General features: G+C 53.7%; 5 protein-coding genes across 5 annotated transcripts; 3 read left to right on the top strand and 2 right to left on the bottom strand.

Moving 5' to 3' along the window:
• Positions 1-1,929: 1,929 nt before the first annotated feature.
• VTN31DRAFT_422 (uncharacterized protein) lies at positions 1,930-4,903 on the top strand (the record flags this gene model as incomplete). The annotated part of the gene is made up of 3 exons (XM_069404584.1): positions 1,930-2,352; positions 2,428-3,551; positions 3,604-4,903. The coding sequence occupies 3 exons, from the start codon at positions 1,930-1,932 to the stop codon at positions 4,901-4,903; spliced, it is 2,847 nt and encodes a 948-aa protein (XP_069263278.1).
• Positions 4,904-5,382: 479 nt separating this feature from the next.
• On the top strand, positions 5,383-6,235 carry VTN31DRAFT_421 (uncharacterized protein; the record flags this gene model as incomplete). Its single annotated transcript, XM_069404573.1, has 2 exons — positions 5,383-5,956; positions 6,039-6,235. 2 exons carry the CDS (start codon positions 5,383-5,385, stop codon positions 6,233-6,235), a joined length of 771 nt encoding a protein of 256 aa, XP_069263277.1.
• Positions 6,236-11,258: 5,023 nt separating this feature from the next.
• VTN31DRAFT_420 (uncharacterized protein) lies at positions 11,259-13,135 on the top strand (the record flags this gene model as incomplete). The annotated part of the gene is made up of 2 exons (XM_069404562.1): positions 11,259-12,783; positions 12,861-13,135. The coding sequence occupies 2 exons, from the start codon at positions 11,259-11,261 to the stop codon at positions 13,133-13,135; spliced, it is 1,800 nt and encodes a 599-aa protein (XP_069263276.1).
• A 642-nt stretch (positions 13,136-13,777) lies between these two features.
• On the bottom strand, positions 13,778-15,189 carry VTN31DRAFT_419 (uncharacterized protein; the record flags this gene model as incomplete). The annotated part of the gene is made up of 3 exons (XM_069404550.1): positions 13,778-14,502; positions 14,555-14,995; positions 15,066-15,189. 3 exons carry the CDS (start codon positions 15,187-15,189, stop codon positions 13,778-13,780), a joined length of 1,290 nt encoding a protein of 429 aa, XP_069263275.1.
• Positions 15,190-16,380: 1,191 nt separating this feature from the next.
• On the bottom strand, positions 16,381-17,025 carry VTN31DRAFT_418 (uncharacterized protein; the record flags this gene model as incomplete). Its single annotated transcript, XM_069404539.1, has 1 exon — positions 16,381-17,025. One exon carries the CDS (start codon positions 17,023-17,025, stop codon positions 16,381-16,383), a length of 645 nt encoding a protein of 214 aa, XP_069263274.1.
• Positions 17,026-17,928: the final 903 nt, after the last annotated feature.

Genomic DNA, 17,928 nt, shown 5'->3' with positions numbered 1-17,928 from the left:
CAACTGCTTTCTCTTTCAGCCTGTCACAGTTCAAGATTGATTCAATATTCAGCTTGGGACCGATGACCTGTGTGGACAACTGCAGCGGAGACCAGCCAGTCATCAAAAAGGGTAGATTTTGGCAGTGGACCATACATATCTCAGAAAGGATGAACTGCTTTGCGTGCTGAGGTGGTCGCGTGGCCAACACCCCGAAGCGGTGTGCACTTGAGGTGGATTCGGGCGGGTTCCATTCGGAGCTAACCAGACAGTTCCGAATATCCAAGACTCTCATTGGTGCATTGTTTCGTCCACTCAGAGAAAAGAACGGCTCTGCGTTGTCCGATTGCTCGGGTCGGCCAACAACGGCGCCTGGAGATGCTGCAATCGGGAGATGGGAATATCCCCGGGCCGAATCAGATGTCCCGGACGGAGAAAAAGAAAAAATCATGAGGTTCGCACTAAGCCGGTTGTAGTTAATCAAGAGAACAAGGCTCGCCAATGACAAAATCAGAAGCTTTCAATTGGAAGAATGTCGTTCGCCTTGCGGCAAGCAGCAACAGCCAAAAAGGCGCCAGGATCATGGACATGGGACGGGCTTCCACACCGCTTCATTCGGTTTCTTCGCCCCCCGTCGCTCACCGCATCGTCTCTTGCCATGGGGGATTGGATGTTTTGCGGCGTTAGTCTCATTGGGATTCCTTTAAACTGACGCGCAACCGGGCGTCCAGAATCGTCCGATTCCCACCCGTCGAGTCTTCCGTTACTGTACCCCTGTTTGGGAGAAACAATCCATCGACTATCCACAACTTGGCTGCTTTGTATTCCCGTACGAGCACGTAGTATAAGTAATAATAATGCAGCGGTGGTAGCTCCTGTCCTTTGTCTGTCGATGATGCGGTGGCCGTCTTTCCAGCGCATCGGGCCGAGGAAGCATAACTTCTCGGACTTGCAGGAAGCTTGGGTTCCCCTGCAGGTCGATTTTAGCCTCGGTCCTTTGGGCTGGACCTCCTGCAGGCCATCTCCCGGTGTACGGAGTATAGCCTACTCTGTACGAGTATGTCCTCCGTACGTCGAGATCGTGAGGAACTGGCAAGCCGCAGAGACTCTGGATTTTGTCCGCCAACGATGGACCCGAGATATAAATTCCCGATCCCAGTTGCAGATGCCCTTCTGTCTGCGTGACTCTTTCCGCGGGTGCTGAGTAATATATTACATAATCACATTTCGGGCTTGGCACCGAGAATCCAGACCCGGCGTTTTGCTCCACACCCTTGCTGTTCGGCGCGCGCGCGAGACGGACTCGTTTCTCGTGGCGCCGAAGCCGGTTCGAGTCTTAACCTAGTTGTTGCTTGTCGAGTCGTTCGTTCTTGTCCATCTCAAACTCTCGATTCCTTCGTCGATCGCTGCGGCGCAGTCAGAGTCGAGACAGTCAGCTGTCCACAGGGAGTCAGACGCCCCTCGACTCAATTTCGGGCTCTCGTGGACAATCTGACGGCATAAGTACATAGTTGCCGGTTCCTTTTTTTTTTTTTCTTTCTCTTACGGCTATCGCCTCAATTCAATCAGCGACGCGACATCGGCTTTGATGCTTGGAGTCTCCAAAAATCTATCCTTGTACGTAGTTCGATGACTGCGCGGTCGTCCAAGTGCGGTCTTGGTCTTCGATCCCCGTCTGGATACCACCATTCATTATTCTTCAGTGCGTCGGTGGCCCATTGTTTTGGGTATATCTTCCCGTGCTGTCGAACTGGTCTTTTTTTTTTTTTTTTTTCGTAAAGCTCTGTATCCGCGCTAACGGCGTGCTCCGGCAGTTGACCGCCGTGTCCGGAGCTCCCCACAGTCGCCACCGCTGCAGTTTTAACAGATTGCGCTCGATCTCGCTTCGCCGCAGGTGACATGGAATCACAGTAATCCGCAAACAATTCGTGACGATACCACTCCTAGGCCATGGCCGACCAATCCGGCAACACGATGGCGTGGCAGGGCGCCGCAGCGCGCGACCGAAATGTCGTGCAGGACATGCCGATCTTACTGGAGGTGCTGGGATATGTACAGATCACGTCGCCCATTGCCACGCTTCTTGTCTTCGTCGGAGCTTTCATCGCGAACTCCGTGATGGCCGCCAAGCAACTGACACCGAACAATCGAAAAGCCGTTGGCCCCGGCGGTCGGCCGCTGCCGAAGCGGTCGCGGAGTGCCATGTCCGTGCTGCGAGAACGAGAACGGCAGGAGATGTCGCACACCGCCCGACTCGTCTTCCGATGGCTGGCGCTAGGCGTTGCGATCACCTTCGTCGCAAATGCTGCAGTCATAATGGCCCAGACGGTCATGTATCGGTCCGAACACTGGTGGCGCGGCAAGGCCGCCGTGGTATGCTCATGACCTACAATCGATCGTTTATTTTCGGGATTCGCTGACGGTGTGATAAACCTTTCCTGAAAAAAGATATATGTCGTAGGTTCGTTTTTCGTCCACGCAATGATCCTGATCTCCCTCATCGATGCCAAGCCCTCCCCGACCTGCGCTCAGTTCGTTCCCTGGTTGTTCACCATCCCCGTCGAGGTCTTCATCCTCGGTGCCTCATTGGCAATTTACACCGGCCCTCACCGCGAACCGGTCGTCGGAGACCCCTTTGGAGGTCGATTTCGCCCCAGAATCACAGGCTGGGAGCTCGTGGATTCGGTCGTGGCTGCTATTCGCATACTCATCTTGGCTACCCTAGTTGTGGTCTACATATTGCGCAACAGGATTGGACGCTCGCCCGGTGCCCAAAAGGCGCCTCTTGATCTTGCCGCCGACGCTTCCGAGACCGCAGGTCTGCTGAATCACTCCGGTGCCAATGGTTATGGAGGGACCCAGGCCAATGGGCATTCGGCGGCTCCGCAGAAGCCCGTTGACCCCTGGGTTCGGCCGACGACCCTCCCCTCCACCAGCTGGTGGGAGTATCTGAGTGGCTATTCCCTGTTCTTCCCATACCTCTGGCCATCGAAATCGCGTCGACTGCAATTGGTCGTGGTCATCTGCTTCGGCTTGGTCATGCTACAGCGTGTGGTCAACGTGCTAGTTCCCTATCAAGTCGGAGTGATCACGGACACGCTTTCCGAGTCGGAGAACGGCCGTTTCCGGATCCCCTGGTCTCAAATCTGCCTTTACATCTTTTACCGATGGCTCCAGGGCAACCAGGGGCTGATTGGTTCCCTGCGGTCGAGTCTTTGGATCCCCGTTGGCCAGTACTCGTACATGGAACTGTCCACGGCCGCATTCGAGCATGTACATGGGCTGAGTCTCGACTTCCACCTTTCAAAAAAGACGGGCGAAGTGCTCTCTGCCCTGAGCAAGGGTAGTTCCATCAACACCTTTCTCGAACAGGTCACGTTCCAGGTCGTGCCCATGTTGATCGATTTGTGCGTTGCTGTTGGGTACTTTCTGGTCGCGTTCGATGCCTACTACGCGCTGATCGTAGCCATTGTGACGTTCTGCTACCTGTACGTGACGATTCGCATGGCTCAGTGGCGGGCAGAAATCCGACGCCAAATGGTCAACGCGTCGAGGCAGGAAGATGCAGTGAAGTATGTGTTCCAGGCAAGGAGACGTATGCTGGTGCTGACTTTATTTTTCTAGGAATGATTCCATGGTTTCATACGAAACAGTGAAGTATTTCAATGCCGAAAATTATGAATTCAATCGGTACCGGAACGCCGTCAGCGATTTCCAAAAAGCCGAGTATCATGTGCTTTTCTCGCTGACGCTGATGAACACGTGTCAAAATACCGTATTCATGCTTGGATTGTTGATTGCCTGCTTCATTGCGGCTTATCAGGTGGCCGCGGGCCAACGAAAAGTGGGACAGTTTGTCACTCTCCTGACGTACATGGCCCAGTTGCAGGGCCCGCTGAATTTCTTCGGGACTTTCTACCGGTCGATTCAGTCTGCTTTGATCAATTCCGAGCGCATGCTGGAGCTTTTCCGGGAGCAGCCGACGGTGGTAGATTCCCCCGACGCGAAGCCCTTAACAAGCTGTCGCGGTGATATTGTTTTTGACAATGTCAGCTTTTCGTATGACGGTCGCAAGCCGGCCCTGAATGGTCTGTCTTTCCACTGCCCTCCGGGCACGACGACGGCGCTTGTGGGCGAGTCGGGCGGCGGGAAATCGACAGTGTTCCGTCTCCTGTTCCGGTTCTACAATGCGAATGGGGGCGCCATTCGCGTGGATGACCATAACGTGCAGAGTTTGACTATTGACTCTCTCCGGCGCCATATCGGAGTGGTGCCGCAGGACACGGTCTTGTTCAACGAGACGCTCATGTACAACCTGAAATACGCCAATCCCAACGCTACCGACGAGGAAGTCTACGAGGCATGCCGCGCGGCCAGCATCCACGACAAGATCATGACATTCCCGGACGGGTACCAGACCAAAGTCGGGGAACGCGGGCTCCGCCTCAGCGGCGGTGAGAAGCAGCGTGTGGCCATTGCGCGGACGATCCTCAAGAACCCGCGGATCATCCTGCTGGACGAGGCCACCGCGGCGCTCGACACGGCCACGGAGGAGCATATCCAGAGCGCGCTGTCGACGCTGTCCAAGGGGCGCACGATGCTCCTGATCGCGCACCGTCTCAGCACCATCACGACGGCGGACCAGATCTTGGTCCTGAACGAAGGCAGGGTGGTGGAGCGCGGAACGCACGAGGAGCTCCTGGCAATGAAGGGCCGATATGCCAGCATGTGGCGCAAACAGATCCGGGCACAAAAGGCGGCCGCGGAGGCTCAAGTCCTGCAGGACCGCGCGCAGCGTCTCCGGAGCGCATCGACCAGCGCTACCCCGGGGGATGATAGTTCCAGCCAGTCCGATGAGGACCGGCAAAGTGGTAGCACTCGGCCCGTTTCTCGGCGGTCGAGCCGGGCAGGAGATCACCATTGACTTCGGCCCCTCAACTTTCTAAATCTGTGCCGTCATGTTCTGACGCAGTCTTATATCTATCTATATATATAATCCTCTTGTGTTTATCCCTTCAGTCCCCTTTTGCCCCCCCATCATCCTTTTCTCTCCCTACTTGGTCCTGAGTTGATGACGACTTTTTACGATGTGTATGAAGACCGCATTTGCATGTGGCATGGGGTGAGGACGGCATTCTGTATTTTCTTCATGCGGTGGTCATGTCTAGTTTTGCATCGCTGTTCAAGTGTCGAACAGCACTAATACTTGAGATGTGAGGGTGGGGGTGTGTAGATAGGTAGAGAAGGTTGAGCAATCCGATGACGTTTGCCAAGAGCATATGCTGCCTAAGGCGTCAAAAGTTCTCCAGATTCTTGGAGCTTGTCTACTCCGTAGGAGTGAACCTCGACTCGAATATCAAAAGCAAGAAGTACTAGCCTACTCAGTCATTGGAAGCAGACAACATGCGAGCCCCCTCGACACAATTACTGCGGATCCTCCGCAACACCATCAGCCCGAGCTCCCCATCATCACGCCTGGCTTCCGTCACTGTTCCCGGCAACAGCATCAAACCTACGCGCTGGCACACTCCTACTATCTCTAGGCAATTCAGCACCAGCGCCGCATTCGCCTCATCTAACAAGTCCACCTCCACACCTACACGGAGTATTCCGCGCAGCCACCCGGCCAAACCCGCTCTGCAGAACCGAGCCGCGCGTGCGACCGAGAAAGAAGAAGGGGAGGAGAAAACGCACTACACGGATATCGCGCAACTGAACGTGCTGGGCAATGTGCCGACTCCAGCGACGGCCATTGACGCGTGTTTCGACGATGGATTCCAGCTGAACAATGGCTTGAAGATACTCAATGGGGATGGCGTGTTGCTTGTGGGTGGGGAAGTGTTTGTCTGGAGGCCTTGCTTGAGTGGTACAGATCATAATCAGGCAAAAAAGGACAACAGCCTGGTCAATGCCAAAGGGCAGTTTGAGGTTCCGCAGGATGCGTGGGGGTTGTTTTCGCTGGTTTGGCCGAGGCCGGGTAATATTCTTTCTTTTTCCCTTGCATGAGAGAAAGAGAGAGGGAGAGAGAGAGAGAAGAAACTGACGTGTTGAGTTGAAAGAGATTCTAATCCTCGGCCTTGGCGCGTCCATGTTCCCAGTTTCTCCCCAGACGAAACGAGATATTCATTCTCTGGGAATCCGAGTCGAAATTCAGGATACAAGGAATGCGGCCGCGCAGTTCAATCTCTTAGCTACGGAAAGAGGCGTTGGGGAGGTGGCGGCCGCGATGCTTCCGGCGGGATGGAGGAAGCGGTAGCCTCAGGTCCTTTTTTCTCCGATGTGAAAATTGAATGTACTGTATCGTGGTCGGAGATTATGCCACGTTGGGTTTGCTTTGTGATGTCTAGGTATGTACAGATCGAGATTTTCTCTCTGATTGTCACTCACGGAGTTCATGGAGCAGGGGATGACTTGGTACAGGAAGAAAATGATGGCTCTTTCGATCGATAGACTGCCGAGTTTTGTCTAATACATAGTACCCTTGCGTAAGACTTGTCGGATCGACTCGCACCGCCGTCGACGCCTTTGGAGGTGCCATTGCAAAACCCACATGCGCCGTGGCAAGCTGGCGGCGAGTTGTGATGCGATTGCTACGGCCAGTTGGAGACCAACAGTCAACTTGATTACTGTACTCCGTACTCCCGTACGTTGTACCAGATCTACTATTAATAGCGATCGACTCTACTCTACGCTCACAACCGTTGTCTCTCGACAACATTCTAGATCCCGATGTCTGCATGGTCAGACAACCCCCTTATTCGCTCACCGTCCTGCATTGCATATCAATTTCGTCACGCGCGGCGGAACGGGAACTCGTGACCTTCATGCTGTGTGCCTATGTACAGACTTGTTGAAATGGTAGCAGCTGACGCGGTCTCAAGTTGCACATAAAAACGGCTCCTCACCCTGCATGCATCGATCGGGGTCTGACCGTCTAGCCGGCTATAGATTCCCCGCGGCTGCAATGCATTGCTCTTTTTTTTTTCTCGGTCCGTTCTGAAATATCGTCCGATTTGGGCAGTTGTCGTGCATAGAGTAGCTTTGTAACAAAGGCCAACGAAGTCATGGGTAATTAACGCGCAGAATGAGCGCTGGCGATGAGGCGCTGCTCACGGGACCGGCTCTCCGTGTTTATGCGCGCATTATGGCAATTCCTATCGAACTGCCACGCATGATCCGGTTGCAAAATGATCGACCCTATGTCCAGATCAGCAGCGAAATTATAAGTATCGATCGGATAGCTCCAGATTTAGCTGCATTTTGGACGGATATGCATTGATTGACACGACCACGTTAACGCAGTCGCCAATTTGCAGAGAATACTGGCACGGGGACAGAGATATCTATCTAGTACATAGTTTTCTGCCACAAGTTCCGCGCAGCCAGACTCCTTGCCTCGCGCACAGAATGGTTGTATATACTAATTCCAGATTTGCATGCACAGTATCCCGTTAGATGGGCAGGCGAGGGCTTCTGATTCGGGGCCTGACGAATCTGCAAGACATTGCACCACTGTTCAGATGAAAGGGCCAGTACAGTTATGTACGGAGTATCCATGCAAGATAGCAATCTCAGATCTGTAGGGAGGAGGCGATCTACCTAGCATCGAGCCTCCGAAAGCAAGAACCGGTGAGAAAATTGGACACGTCAGAACAGATGTTCTCAGGGAAAGACCTGGACTTGCGCGGATCATGACGATAACATGCCAAAAGCTCATGTCAGTTCTACTATGAAAATCATGCAAAGGAAACCACGTCAACGACGACAGAACTCGGGCTAAGATACAATCTCCCTGGGCCTGGGCCAAGATCCCGAAAAAAGAAACCTTGCATCACGTGAACAACGAGCCCTTTAACTAATGAAGGCGGTGAAATTCTGTCCTTTTGGTCACGTGAGAATCAGCATCGGCGTGTAATCGTCGGAACTAAATTTATGAATCACGTGACATATCACATGATCTTTTAATTTCATTCACCGGATAGGGACTAGCGTCAGTACAGAAAAAAGAACGACTGTCAGACACAATTGGTGTGAATGTGAATACATGGGAACTGCTTTATGATCAGGCTGTCAATCAAAACGATGATGCCTATCCGTGAACAACAAAAAACATCACGATCCTATCACGCCAAGCTTCGCGTCTTGCCAGATTACCTCAGGTACCTAGTGAGTCGATGCCTATATTCCGAATTCCGTGGCATGGTTCGTTTGCGACGAAGGGAATTGGCTTCCTCCACCAGAAGACGATCCTGCTGATGGGCTGCGAGGAACAGGTCCACCCATTTCACATTTCTTTTCGCGACTTGGTCCTCGTAGAGCTCTAGCATGTCAGCTAACATTTTCCTGCCTTCCTCCACGCGGGTCTCCCACAACCCCTCGTCGTCTTGATCGTCATTATGAAGGTACAACTCGCTTTCTGCCTCATTCCCCGAGTCCAGCTCGCTTCCAGACTCGAGGTCCGACTCTTGAAGTTGGTCTTCTTGTGGTTCCTGGGCTTGAATTGCCGCAGCCGGCGCATATTCCGGTCGTAGAATGAGCCCCTGCCTTTCCAAAACGGACGTGTTGTTCTGCGCTTCACAGTCTGGAAGAACTGCGGGTCAGGGAACTCGTAACAGTGGACAATATGCTTACAAGTCAAAAAGCGATTCTGAAGAAATGCTCGGCACCCGCAAACCCAATTAACGGGGTTCGTATGATAGATTATCATTTTTTGTGGGTCAACTGACTTTGCCGCATCTCTCTTCCATTGCCTTTTGAACGCTTCCCTCCATCGAGCCTTATGGACTCGGGTCTGCCCACTCAGGATTGCCGATAAACGGTGCTCCGCATCGGGCAGAACGCGCGTTATGAGGATGAACACGATAAATCGACGCGAGGTCGATTGAAGCGGTGGAGATGATCATGTTTTAACGTCCACCAGTGGGACTCTGCAATCATTGTTGTTTTGACTGTCGGAATCTGCTTCGGATCGGCGGACCTCGCCCACAGTTCCCGCTGCTCTGGGTGATACCAATTCTCAAAAAGATAAGCCCACAGCCGAAAATAGCCGCGAGGCCTGCACCACCTATACATCTCAGTGGCACATTCACGATGGATAAGATCAGAAGATTTGAATGTGCCATTCTGATCGGGAATGAAAGGATGAAAATGAAAGTGATGACACATCATGTCCAAAATTGCCTGTTTCTCATCCTTTGTCCTTGGTTCCAGCCGCCCTTCGTCTTAATTTCTCTGTCCTTGATGGACACTCACATTCAGCAGGATAAAGATGGCTCGACGGACGGCCGGCGTTGTATCTTAGAGCCCCAGCAGATCTCCAGCTCAGGAATGACTTTTTGCGCTTCTGCGGGCCAGTAATTGTCTTGGCTATCTGTTTCTTTTGAGTTTAACTTCAAACTGACCGCGCGCTTGATATGCCAATAACACAGCTGAATTTTGGCATTTTTCCAAACAGAGGTCACAGCCGCAATCTCTGCGGTGTCCTTGTCAATGGCGAAACAAGCTGAATTGAATCCAAAACCATCTTTGAGCCGCTTTAAGAACCGATAGAGCACGACTGAAGTTGCGCCAGGATCTGCACGAGCCTTTTTCTTTTTACCTCGCGCATTGGCCCCTCTAGGACTCACAACCTCCGTTAGGCAATATGCTAAAGGAACTCCGGTGCCGTCAATCTCGGCAAGCAGCAAAAAGGTCTATGCCGGTGTTATTCGTCCCATAGGTTGAGTCCATCACAAGCTGCGTGGTCGACCTGGAAAGCTGCATAATGTTCTCCGGAGCATAGAGACACAATGCCCTAACGTTGCCCTCCTGGATGATACCATATCGACCTTGATATTGGCCGTATTCAGATAGGAGCTTCTCTGCCGAGGCCACAGGGTCTGCATCTCGCTGCCATATTTCAGCATTTGCTCTTTGCCAGAGAACTTGGTACCGAGTGACGGTTTCCGCCTCGCGCATCCCCCGAATTTCACGATAAATTTCCGAAGGCGTTTTAGTCGCGACAAGCTCGTTGATCGATTCCCGAACCATCGGTGGCACTTGCACATCTTCATAAGGAGGATGCCACTCGTGATGGATAATAATTGACAGTGTCCGGCTCTGAAAGCATGCGCGCATAACGAGTTTACTCTTGCAATCAAACCGCATCATGCGTCTGCCATCACGTCGCCTTTCGAGGTCAACGTTTGAATGATAACCTTGAACATGGCGAGATCTTGAGAGCAACGGTATGTATATGTGAGGCTCTGTAAGTTTGATCCTTTGTGCTTGAAGCGGAAGCCTCCTTCTTTCCAAATTATCTCTGTGAGATCACGCAATGCCGCGCTCAATGCCGCCAATGGAGATGTTTCCGAGTCGGGATTGCCAGCGGAACCGGGTTCATTCGATTGCACTAGATCGCCGAACATAACAGGAAGAGCATCCATATTGAACGTGTAAGAAGCATTCAGAACTTCGCTCTGGCCCTGTTAGAGAAATAGAGCGAGAATGAGATGCTGCCCGCTGAAAATATTGAATTTCACAGGCAATTCACAGCCTTTTTCCAACGGCGAAGACGCTGAATGAAATCTCTCCATTCATTGATATGCAGCTGTCGTTTTCGACTATGGCGCTGGCAAGTTTTTTTCCTTTTGCCGTGTTTGTTGATTTCGAAGTCTTCGGCAGGCCGACTTCTTTTGCAGATGGAGCAAGGAAATTCAATCTTCCCTTGAGAAGCCATCGTCAATCGCTGTTACGATTAATGCCACAACTGAATGAAAGTAGTCTTGCTGATGAGCGTGGTGTGGTGAAGCAAAAGTACCGCGGGAAAAGCGGACGCGATATGCAGAACGCGATGAGCGAACGGAGGAAACAAACAATAGTTATTATGTAATCATATAGATGACCAATCAACTTGTCACGTGACTTCCATAAAATTAGTTCCGACGATTACACCCGCAGCATCGTCACATGACTGGACCATCCCCCGTGTCGTCACGTGGGACCGTTAGACTGGCTTTTGGGCATGACAGCCAGGTGTGCTGTGCTGGACGAACCACCAATGTGAGCATCGAAGCTGTATCGAACTCAAGAGTCAACTCAGAATGAGCTACTGAAAAGTCAATTGTACTATTTTTCGTCGAGGTAAGCAGCAAACGCCAAGCTGTCCTTCTTTTCCGGTACTACCTGTCCCTGCAAAGTGATGCAACCGACGTCACCGCCGACCTGACTCCATCTCATCGAGCATCCTCATGCTGACTCGTCAAGCCTTTCCTGTAGGGCGATTCTGATCAGGACTCATCATGCCACGCGAGGAATCTCTGCTGGCGCCCGGACGCCAGTCTTCGGAACGGTCGTCGATCCGCGAGGAAGACGAGGAGGATGCGCTGTTGACCGGACGGCCAACCCGCCATGTCTCCGGGCAGGACCAGGGAAGGGGTGCCTTCTGGCGGCAGATTGGTCTGTTCTCTTGGGCGCTCATTGCGACTGTGGCGGTGGTAGTGCTGTCGGTGGTCTACCAGCACCGGATCAGCATGATTCGGCAGGGTTCGGGGCTCACCTGGGGCCCGCACGGGAAGCCGACGGGCAAGCGGAATGTGATTTTCATGGTCTCGGACGGAATGGGCCCGGCGAGTCTGTCGTTGACGCGGAGCTTCCGGCAGCTGGAGCAGGGCTTGCCGGAGGATGATGTCCTGGTGCTGGACCAACATATGATTGGGACGTCGCGGACGCGGTCGTCGTCAAGCCTCGTGACGGACTCCGCGGCGGGCGCGACGGCGTTTTCATGCGGGCAAAAGTCGTACAACGGGGCGATTTCGGTGCTGCCGAACCATACTGCGTGCGGGACGGTGCTCGAGGCCGCGCATTTGGCGGGGTACAAGACGGGGCTCGTTGTGACGACTCGCATCACGGATGCCACGCCGGCATGCTTCGCGTCGCACGCTCACCGCCGCCAGTATGAGGACCTGATCGCGCAGCAGGAGGTCGGCGAGCATCCACTTGGGCGGGTGGTGGACCTGATGTTCGGGGGCGGCCGATGCCATTTCTTACCCAACACCACTGACGGTGGTTGCCGCGAAGATGACCGGGACCTGATCAAAGTCGCGCAGGAGAAAGGCTTCAACTATATCTCTACGCGTAAGGAATTCGATGGTCTGAACGGAGGCTCAGGGGCCAAGTTGCCGCTTCTCGGACTGTTCGCAGAGAAGGATATCCCGTATGAAATCGACCGTCGGCATGTCTCGGACAAGTATCCATCGTTGGAGGAGATGACGCGCATGGCCCTGACGATCTTGAGCAAGGAGACGGAGAACAGCGACAAAGGGTTCTTCATCATGATCGAGGGCTCGCGCATCGATCATGCCGGACACGGGAACGACCCAGCGGCGCAGGTGCATGAGGTGTTGGCGTACGACAAGGCGTTTGCCGCAGCGGTGGAGTTTCTCGAGCGAGATTCGACCCCGGGCGTACTGGTCAGCACCTCAGATCACGAGACAGGAGGACTGACGGTCGCGCGGCAGCTGCACAAGTCATACCCGGAGTACAAATGGCTGCCGGGAGTGCTCAGCAAGGCGAGCCACTCGAGCGAGTACCTCGACGACAAAATCACGGCGTACCTCGAGGGCGACGGCCGCAAAGCCAGCAAGGCAGAGCGGCGGGCGTACGTACGTGACAAGCTACTAAAGTCGGAGCTTGGGATCGACGACGCCACCGACGAGGAGATCGATCGGCTGCTTGACCGGGATGACGGGTGGTCTGCGGCGTACTATTTCGCGGACATGATCAGCCGACGGGCGCAGGTAGGCTGGACCACGCACGGCCATTCCGGTAAGCACCTTGCCTTCCCCTTTGGCAACCTTTTGATTCGCGAACGAAAGTGAAAGGAGAAACTGACCCCATGGCAGGCGTCGACGTCAACATCTACGCCTCCTCGACCAAAGACGCATGGCCACTCGTGGGCAACCATGAGAACACCGAAATTGGCACGTTCCTGGCCGAGTACCTAGGCGTCGATCTGGCCGCCGTCACGGCGAAACTCCAGGAAAAGGCCGCCGCCTTGGCGGACTGGATGGGCAAGCCCCTCAACGACAGCGTGCGGGTTGACACTCTGGATACATACCACGGCGAGTTCCGACGGGACTTGGCGGGTGAAGACGACCATGAGGATCATTTCCGTTGAAATGACAGCAGTGTGTATGCGGGGGAGAGCGCATTGTGTTCAGATCATGGATACAACTTGGGAAGTTGATTTTTTGTATCTCCGTTGAAGTTTGTTGTGACCATCGGACTAGCTGGCTAGCTTTCGGTTTTGATATTGTTTGTAAACACGGAGCCGGGTACAAATGAGTTAGAGCAGGGATCAATTCGAGAATGGTAGTATATCTGATCTAAAACGAAAAGATGATTCCTATTCACGACCCCATTCGGATCAGCACGTACATACATCAAAGAGAATAGAATTAACCTATTCGCAACCTTCCTCTGGCAGACGCAACAAGCGAGTACCCAAGACACTCTCCGGACAAAAAAAAAAAAAAAAAAAATAAAAAAAAAAAAACCACTAACCAAAACCATGGCATACATTAGTACTCGCAAGGCAACATGACGCAAAGACGCAAAAGCAAAGTGCAATCCATTAACCCTGGTAATATGTAGGTAGTAGTAGTAGTAGTAGTAGAGTAGTAAGGGGACGAAAACGTAGCCGTACACGCAACCCCGAAGCAAGCAAATAAAGAATCAAATACAGAGCATGCCACACAGGATGGGAGAGGAAACAAATGTACAAGGAAACAGAGAAAAAGGGTGGCGGCGCTCAAAAGTCTTAAAAGGCGATCAATGCAACCATGGCCACAAGGACGGCGAACATGGAAGAGCCCTGCAGCATTCGCTCGTTGCTTCCTGGCGCCATGTTGTCCGTCGGGGTCGGAGAGTCACCCTGGGAGAAGCCCGTGACGGTGGGCGAGCCACCGGAGCCACCGGAGCCACCCTGGCCACGCGCGCCGGCGCCCGCGATGAAGTCGTCATCGGAGCTGCTGGAAGGAGCATCCTCGCCCTTCTTGTGCTTCTCGGCACCGGCGGTCATGTTCAGGCCAGTGGCCTCCCAAGAAGCCAACGCAGTGTTCTTGTTGGTGATCTTGATGGAGCTCTCCAGGCCCTTGTCGTCAGTGTAGACGTACGAGCGGTCGCCTTCCACCTTGGTGCCCTCCGGTGGGTCGTAGCATTCAACCTCGATCTCGGCGAAGGTCGCGTAGTAGTAGCCAGGGTCCTTGATATCCTCCGTGTCCCAGCTGATGTCACCGCCAGCCCATTCGCGTGTGCCTTCCGGCAAATCAGGATCGCCACCGGGCCACAGGGAGATCTGCAGGCGGGATGGCGTCTGTGGGTACTGATAAATCTTGCTGGTCTCGTTCCACGTATCCTCTCTCTTGAGCTTGCGCACTTCCTTGCCGTCCAAAAGCCAGGAGAGCTCGTCGGGGGTCCAGTCGAAGCCGAACGTGTGCCAGTTCTCGAACGTGTCTGTCGTGGACGCGTTGCCGCCGTTTGTGTCTACACCCTGTTAGTGTTCTGCCTCAGATAAGAACCATGATGGCAGACGTACAATCCAAGACACCCTGCCAGTAGTAGTTGGTCTGAGGAGCGGTCAGCTCGCTCCCGACGCTCTCCCAATCAATCTCATCCTTCACGTCCGACATGAGGATGAAGCCGGTAACCACGCCCTTTTCGCGCGACGTCTTCATCCGCGCGGTGACCTTGCCATACCAGATGTAGTGGTTGTATGCGAGCAACGAGCCCTTGGTGTCCTTGGCCATGGTCAGGAGAAGGTTGCCGTCATTCGTAATGATGGTGCCGCTCGACATCCAGGTCGCCTCCGACGTGTTGCCGAGGAACCTGCCGTTGGGCTGGAAGTCGTCGGTGTTCTTCCAGTTGTTGAACTTTCCGCTCTTGCAAATGGGCATCGGGGCGCACGAGTCCACCGTGTATGACGCCAAAGGGTCACAGCCGCCGAGACACCTGTCGCCAGTACCGCAGATTCCGGCCTCTACATGCGACCGACGGTCAGTCCTGAACTTTGCCCTTCCCGATATCGATCCACGACGCTCACTACTTACGGCCACAGCATGGCTTCTCTTTTGGGCAATGTTGATCCCTGCTGCAGGTGATCTCGTCGTCCGCTGCCAGGGCGATCATGGAGGCGGACAGAAACGCCGTGACGGCCGCAGCCAGACGCACCATGATGATGGATTAAATGAGGCTCGTATCAGGAAAACAAAGGTCGACCGATATCTGAACGTGAGTCGAAGCAGGACAAATAGTTGGAGCGAAAGAAGGCGGGTTGCGAGCCCGGGGGAAGAAATCGAAACGAGGGGTCGAGCGCAGTTACGACACTACGACTCAATGAACGAAAGGGGCGCCACTAGGGGCAAAACGAGGGTGAGGCAGAGGGAAGAAAAGAGGGACAAACGACTGACAAGAGGGCAAGGCCTTTGGAGTAAGTATCCTATTCCCCGGAAGAGCAGACCGAGTGAGGAGATCGACTGAAACCTTTGACGACAGAGGCAAATAACCTAATTCCCCAGGCCAGAAGCCAGATCCATGCCGTTCGGGGGCCGTCGGCCGGCTGGGGCTTGCTGGAGCCTTTTGTGACCCTTTTGGGCCAACGGCCGCAGGGGGGCCTCTCTGAACTTGCGTGGGATCAATGGATCATATCGTGGGCAAAACTGGCGATTGGGGCGGCGAACTCGGTGGAGGCGCCTATTTTCTTAGGGCTTCTTAGGGGACCCCTTTAGTGTCTGCTTTGATTCGGCAGAGAGCAAGCCCAGTGCCACTCTGTCCATATCCATGCTGGCTCGTCTCAGGCAACCGTGAACAAGGAAAGTATTCGAATCTTCTGTCCATGGTTGTGTGAATGGTTGTTTTGTTTTGCCCTTGTGTTTGTCCCTGTCTCCCTGCGATGAGCTGAAATTAACCATCAAAAGAGCCAGGCCCCAAATAGGGGGATCTGCGCTGGCCGTCCCTTGTGTCAACTGGCCCACTGGTTTCTGCAAAATGGAGCCACCCTGCATTATGTCAGCAGCCCAGAAAGGCCATTGGCCATGCGGAGTCCCTGGTTACTGCAGGGCACGCAGCCTTCCCAAACGGAGTAAAGTTCCCTCTCTGTTTATGTAAGCAGTCAGGATAACTTTCTCCTACTGCACGTGACCACATCCTCTCACCTTCCACATCTGGTCCGATTTCGAGTCTCGCAGTGGTCATACAGTGCAGTGCAGAAAAGAGCCAACAAGATCAAACAGCAGAGCAGTCAAAGAAGCAGAAGAAAAGAAAATGAGTACTAATGCCTACACAGCCAACAGCTGCAGTGCCCGTTCCTCTTAGAACCAGCCGTTCTTGAGCTGGGTGGTCAGCACCAGCTCCTTCTCACAGGGATCACTGGAGTACGAGACGTTGACCTGGTGGTAGACAGGTCGCGTCTCGCTCCAGGTCCTGAATGTATGCAGCACTTGCCGGGCCACCGAGGTGCTGTGGAATACCGCCGTTGCTGGCAGGTGTCAGCCAGCAAGTCCTGAACCTAATGAGCATTGCCTTACCATTGCCGTTGTTGAACACCCAGGTGTACTCGACGTTGCCCTTACCCGCGATGTCTCGTACATCCTGCGCCCATTTCTGGGGCGTCAGCTTCTCGCCAAACAGCTTGGCGCGGGCAAATGTCAGACGTCGTCGTTCGCGCAGCGGATAGACCATCCGCTGCAAGGTCGCATGCCACGGAAGTGGCTCTCCAGTTTCGAGCGTGTAGCCTAGTCCATAGATCGACTCCCCGGTGACGATGAGCGCCCCGCGGTTGCGGTCCAGGAACATTTGGGCAAGCAGCTCGTACAAGAAGATGATGAGGGTCCTATCCTTGGACAGGACTCGGAACTCGTAGATCGGCCCTTCGTGGATCTGCTTTGCCAGAAAACCTACAAAGTTCGGCCGGGTCGTCGCACCGTTGACTATCACGACTCCAGCGACGCCCGGGGACGGTCCACTGCTCAACGGGTCCTCTGGCCCGATGTTGTGCTCGCTGGTAAGCATAGCACGGCCTGGTGTTGGACTGTTGCTATGATGATTTCCTGCCGCTGCAGGAGTGCTTCGGGTGCCTGTCTTGGATTCTTTCAATCCCTGGCCGGCAGTCTTATTCTGGCTCAGTGTGTTTGGCTGGGTGACACCGGGGTGCTTCTGGCGCCTGCCATTGATCTTTGTGCCAGAAGCCGTGTCTCCAGTTGCTCCCGCGTCACAAAGACTCTGTTTTCCAGTGTGGCTGGACTAGCAGGATTTGTTAGTGCCCATCTCTGCTGAAACCGCGCGACAAACTTACAAGCTCGTCATCCGGGTGAGCCAGATGAGGCTTCCTGTCGATCACCCCAGCATACGCCGACGAGACTGTCCGGGCAATCTCCACGCTGAGTTGGCCAATCTTGTTTGCTGCTTCCTTCTGATCATGCTGCCAGAACTGAGCGGCATTGTTAGTTGTCTCATCCCGTGACACGAGCAGGATCCGTGGGGAACTTACAAAATCTGCGATGCCGCCCAGATTTTGCAGAACAGAACCCATGGCGTTGTTCACTGAAAAGGATACTTTCATGGAGTCTGCCATGTCCGATGATGGCAAGCCCATGGCTGGCCCGCAGCTCACTGATGGTCTGATGGTATCGACTCTGGATCGCTGGAAAATGGTCTGCTACCTCTCTTCTCTGAGGTGGAGTGGTTCAGTAATCATAGAGTGTGCTTATTCTGGATGAAAATGACAGTGGATTCTGTATACGCAACAGGGCCACGCTCGGTGAGAGAAGGGCCATGGACAAAGGAGCACACAGATGAAGAGACTAAGGAGGGAAGAGAGAGAAAATCTGCTTTTGTGTGTGAGTCGGGGCCCTTTTGTGGCTACCGTCTCCTGAGGCAACTATTCTCACGAAGAAGCCCTAATCAAGTTATGTG

This window comes from Thermomyces dupontii (assembly GCF_041956625.1).
Source record: "Thermomyces dupontii strain NRRL 2155 unplaced genomic scaffold VTN31scaffold_1, whole genome shotgun sequence".
NCBI lineage: Eukaryota > Fungi > Ascomycota > Eurotiomycetes > Eurotiales > Trichocomaceae > Thermomyces > Thermomyces dupontii.
This window is presented reverse-complemented; position numbering and strand designations above follow the sequence as displayed.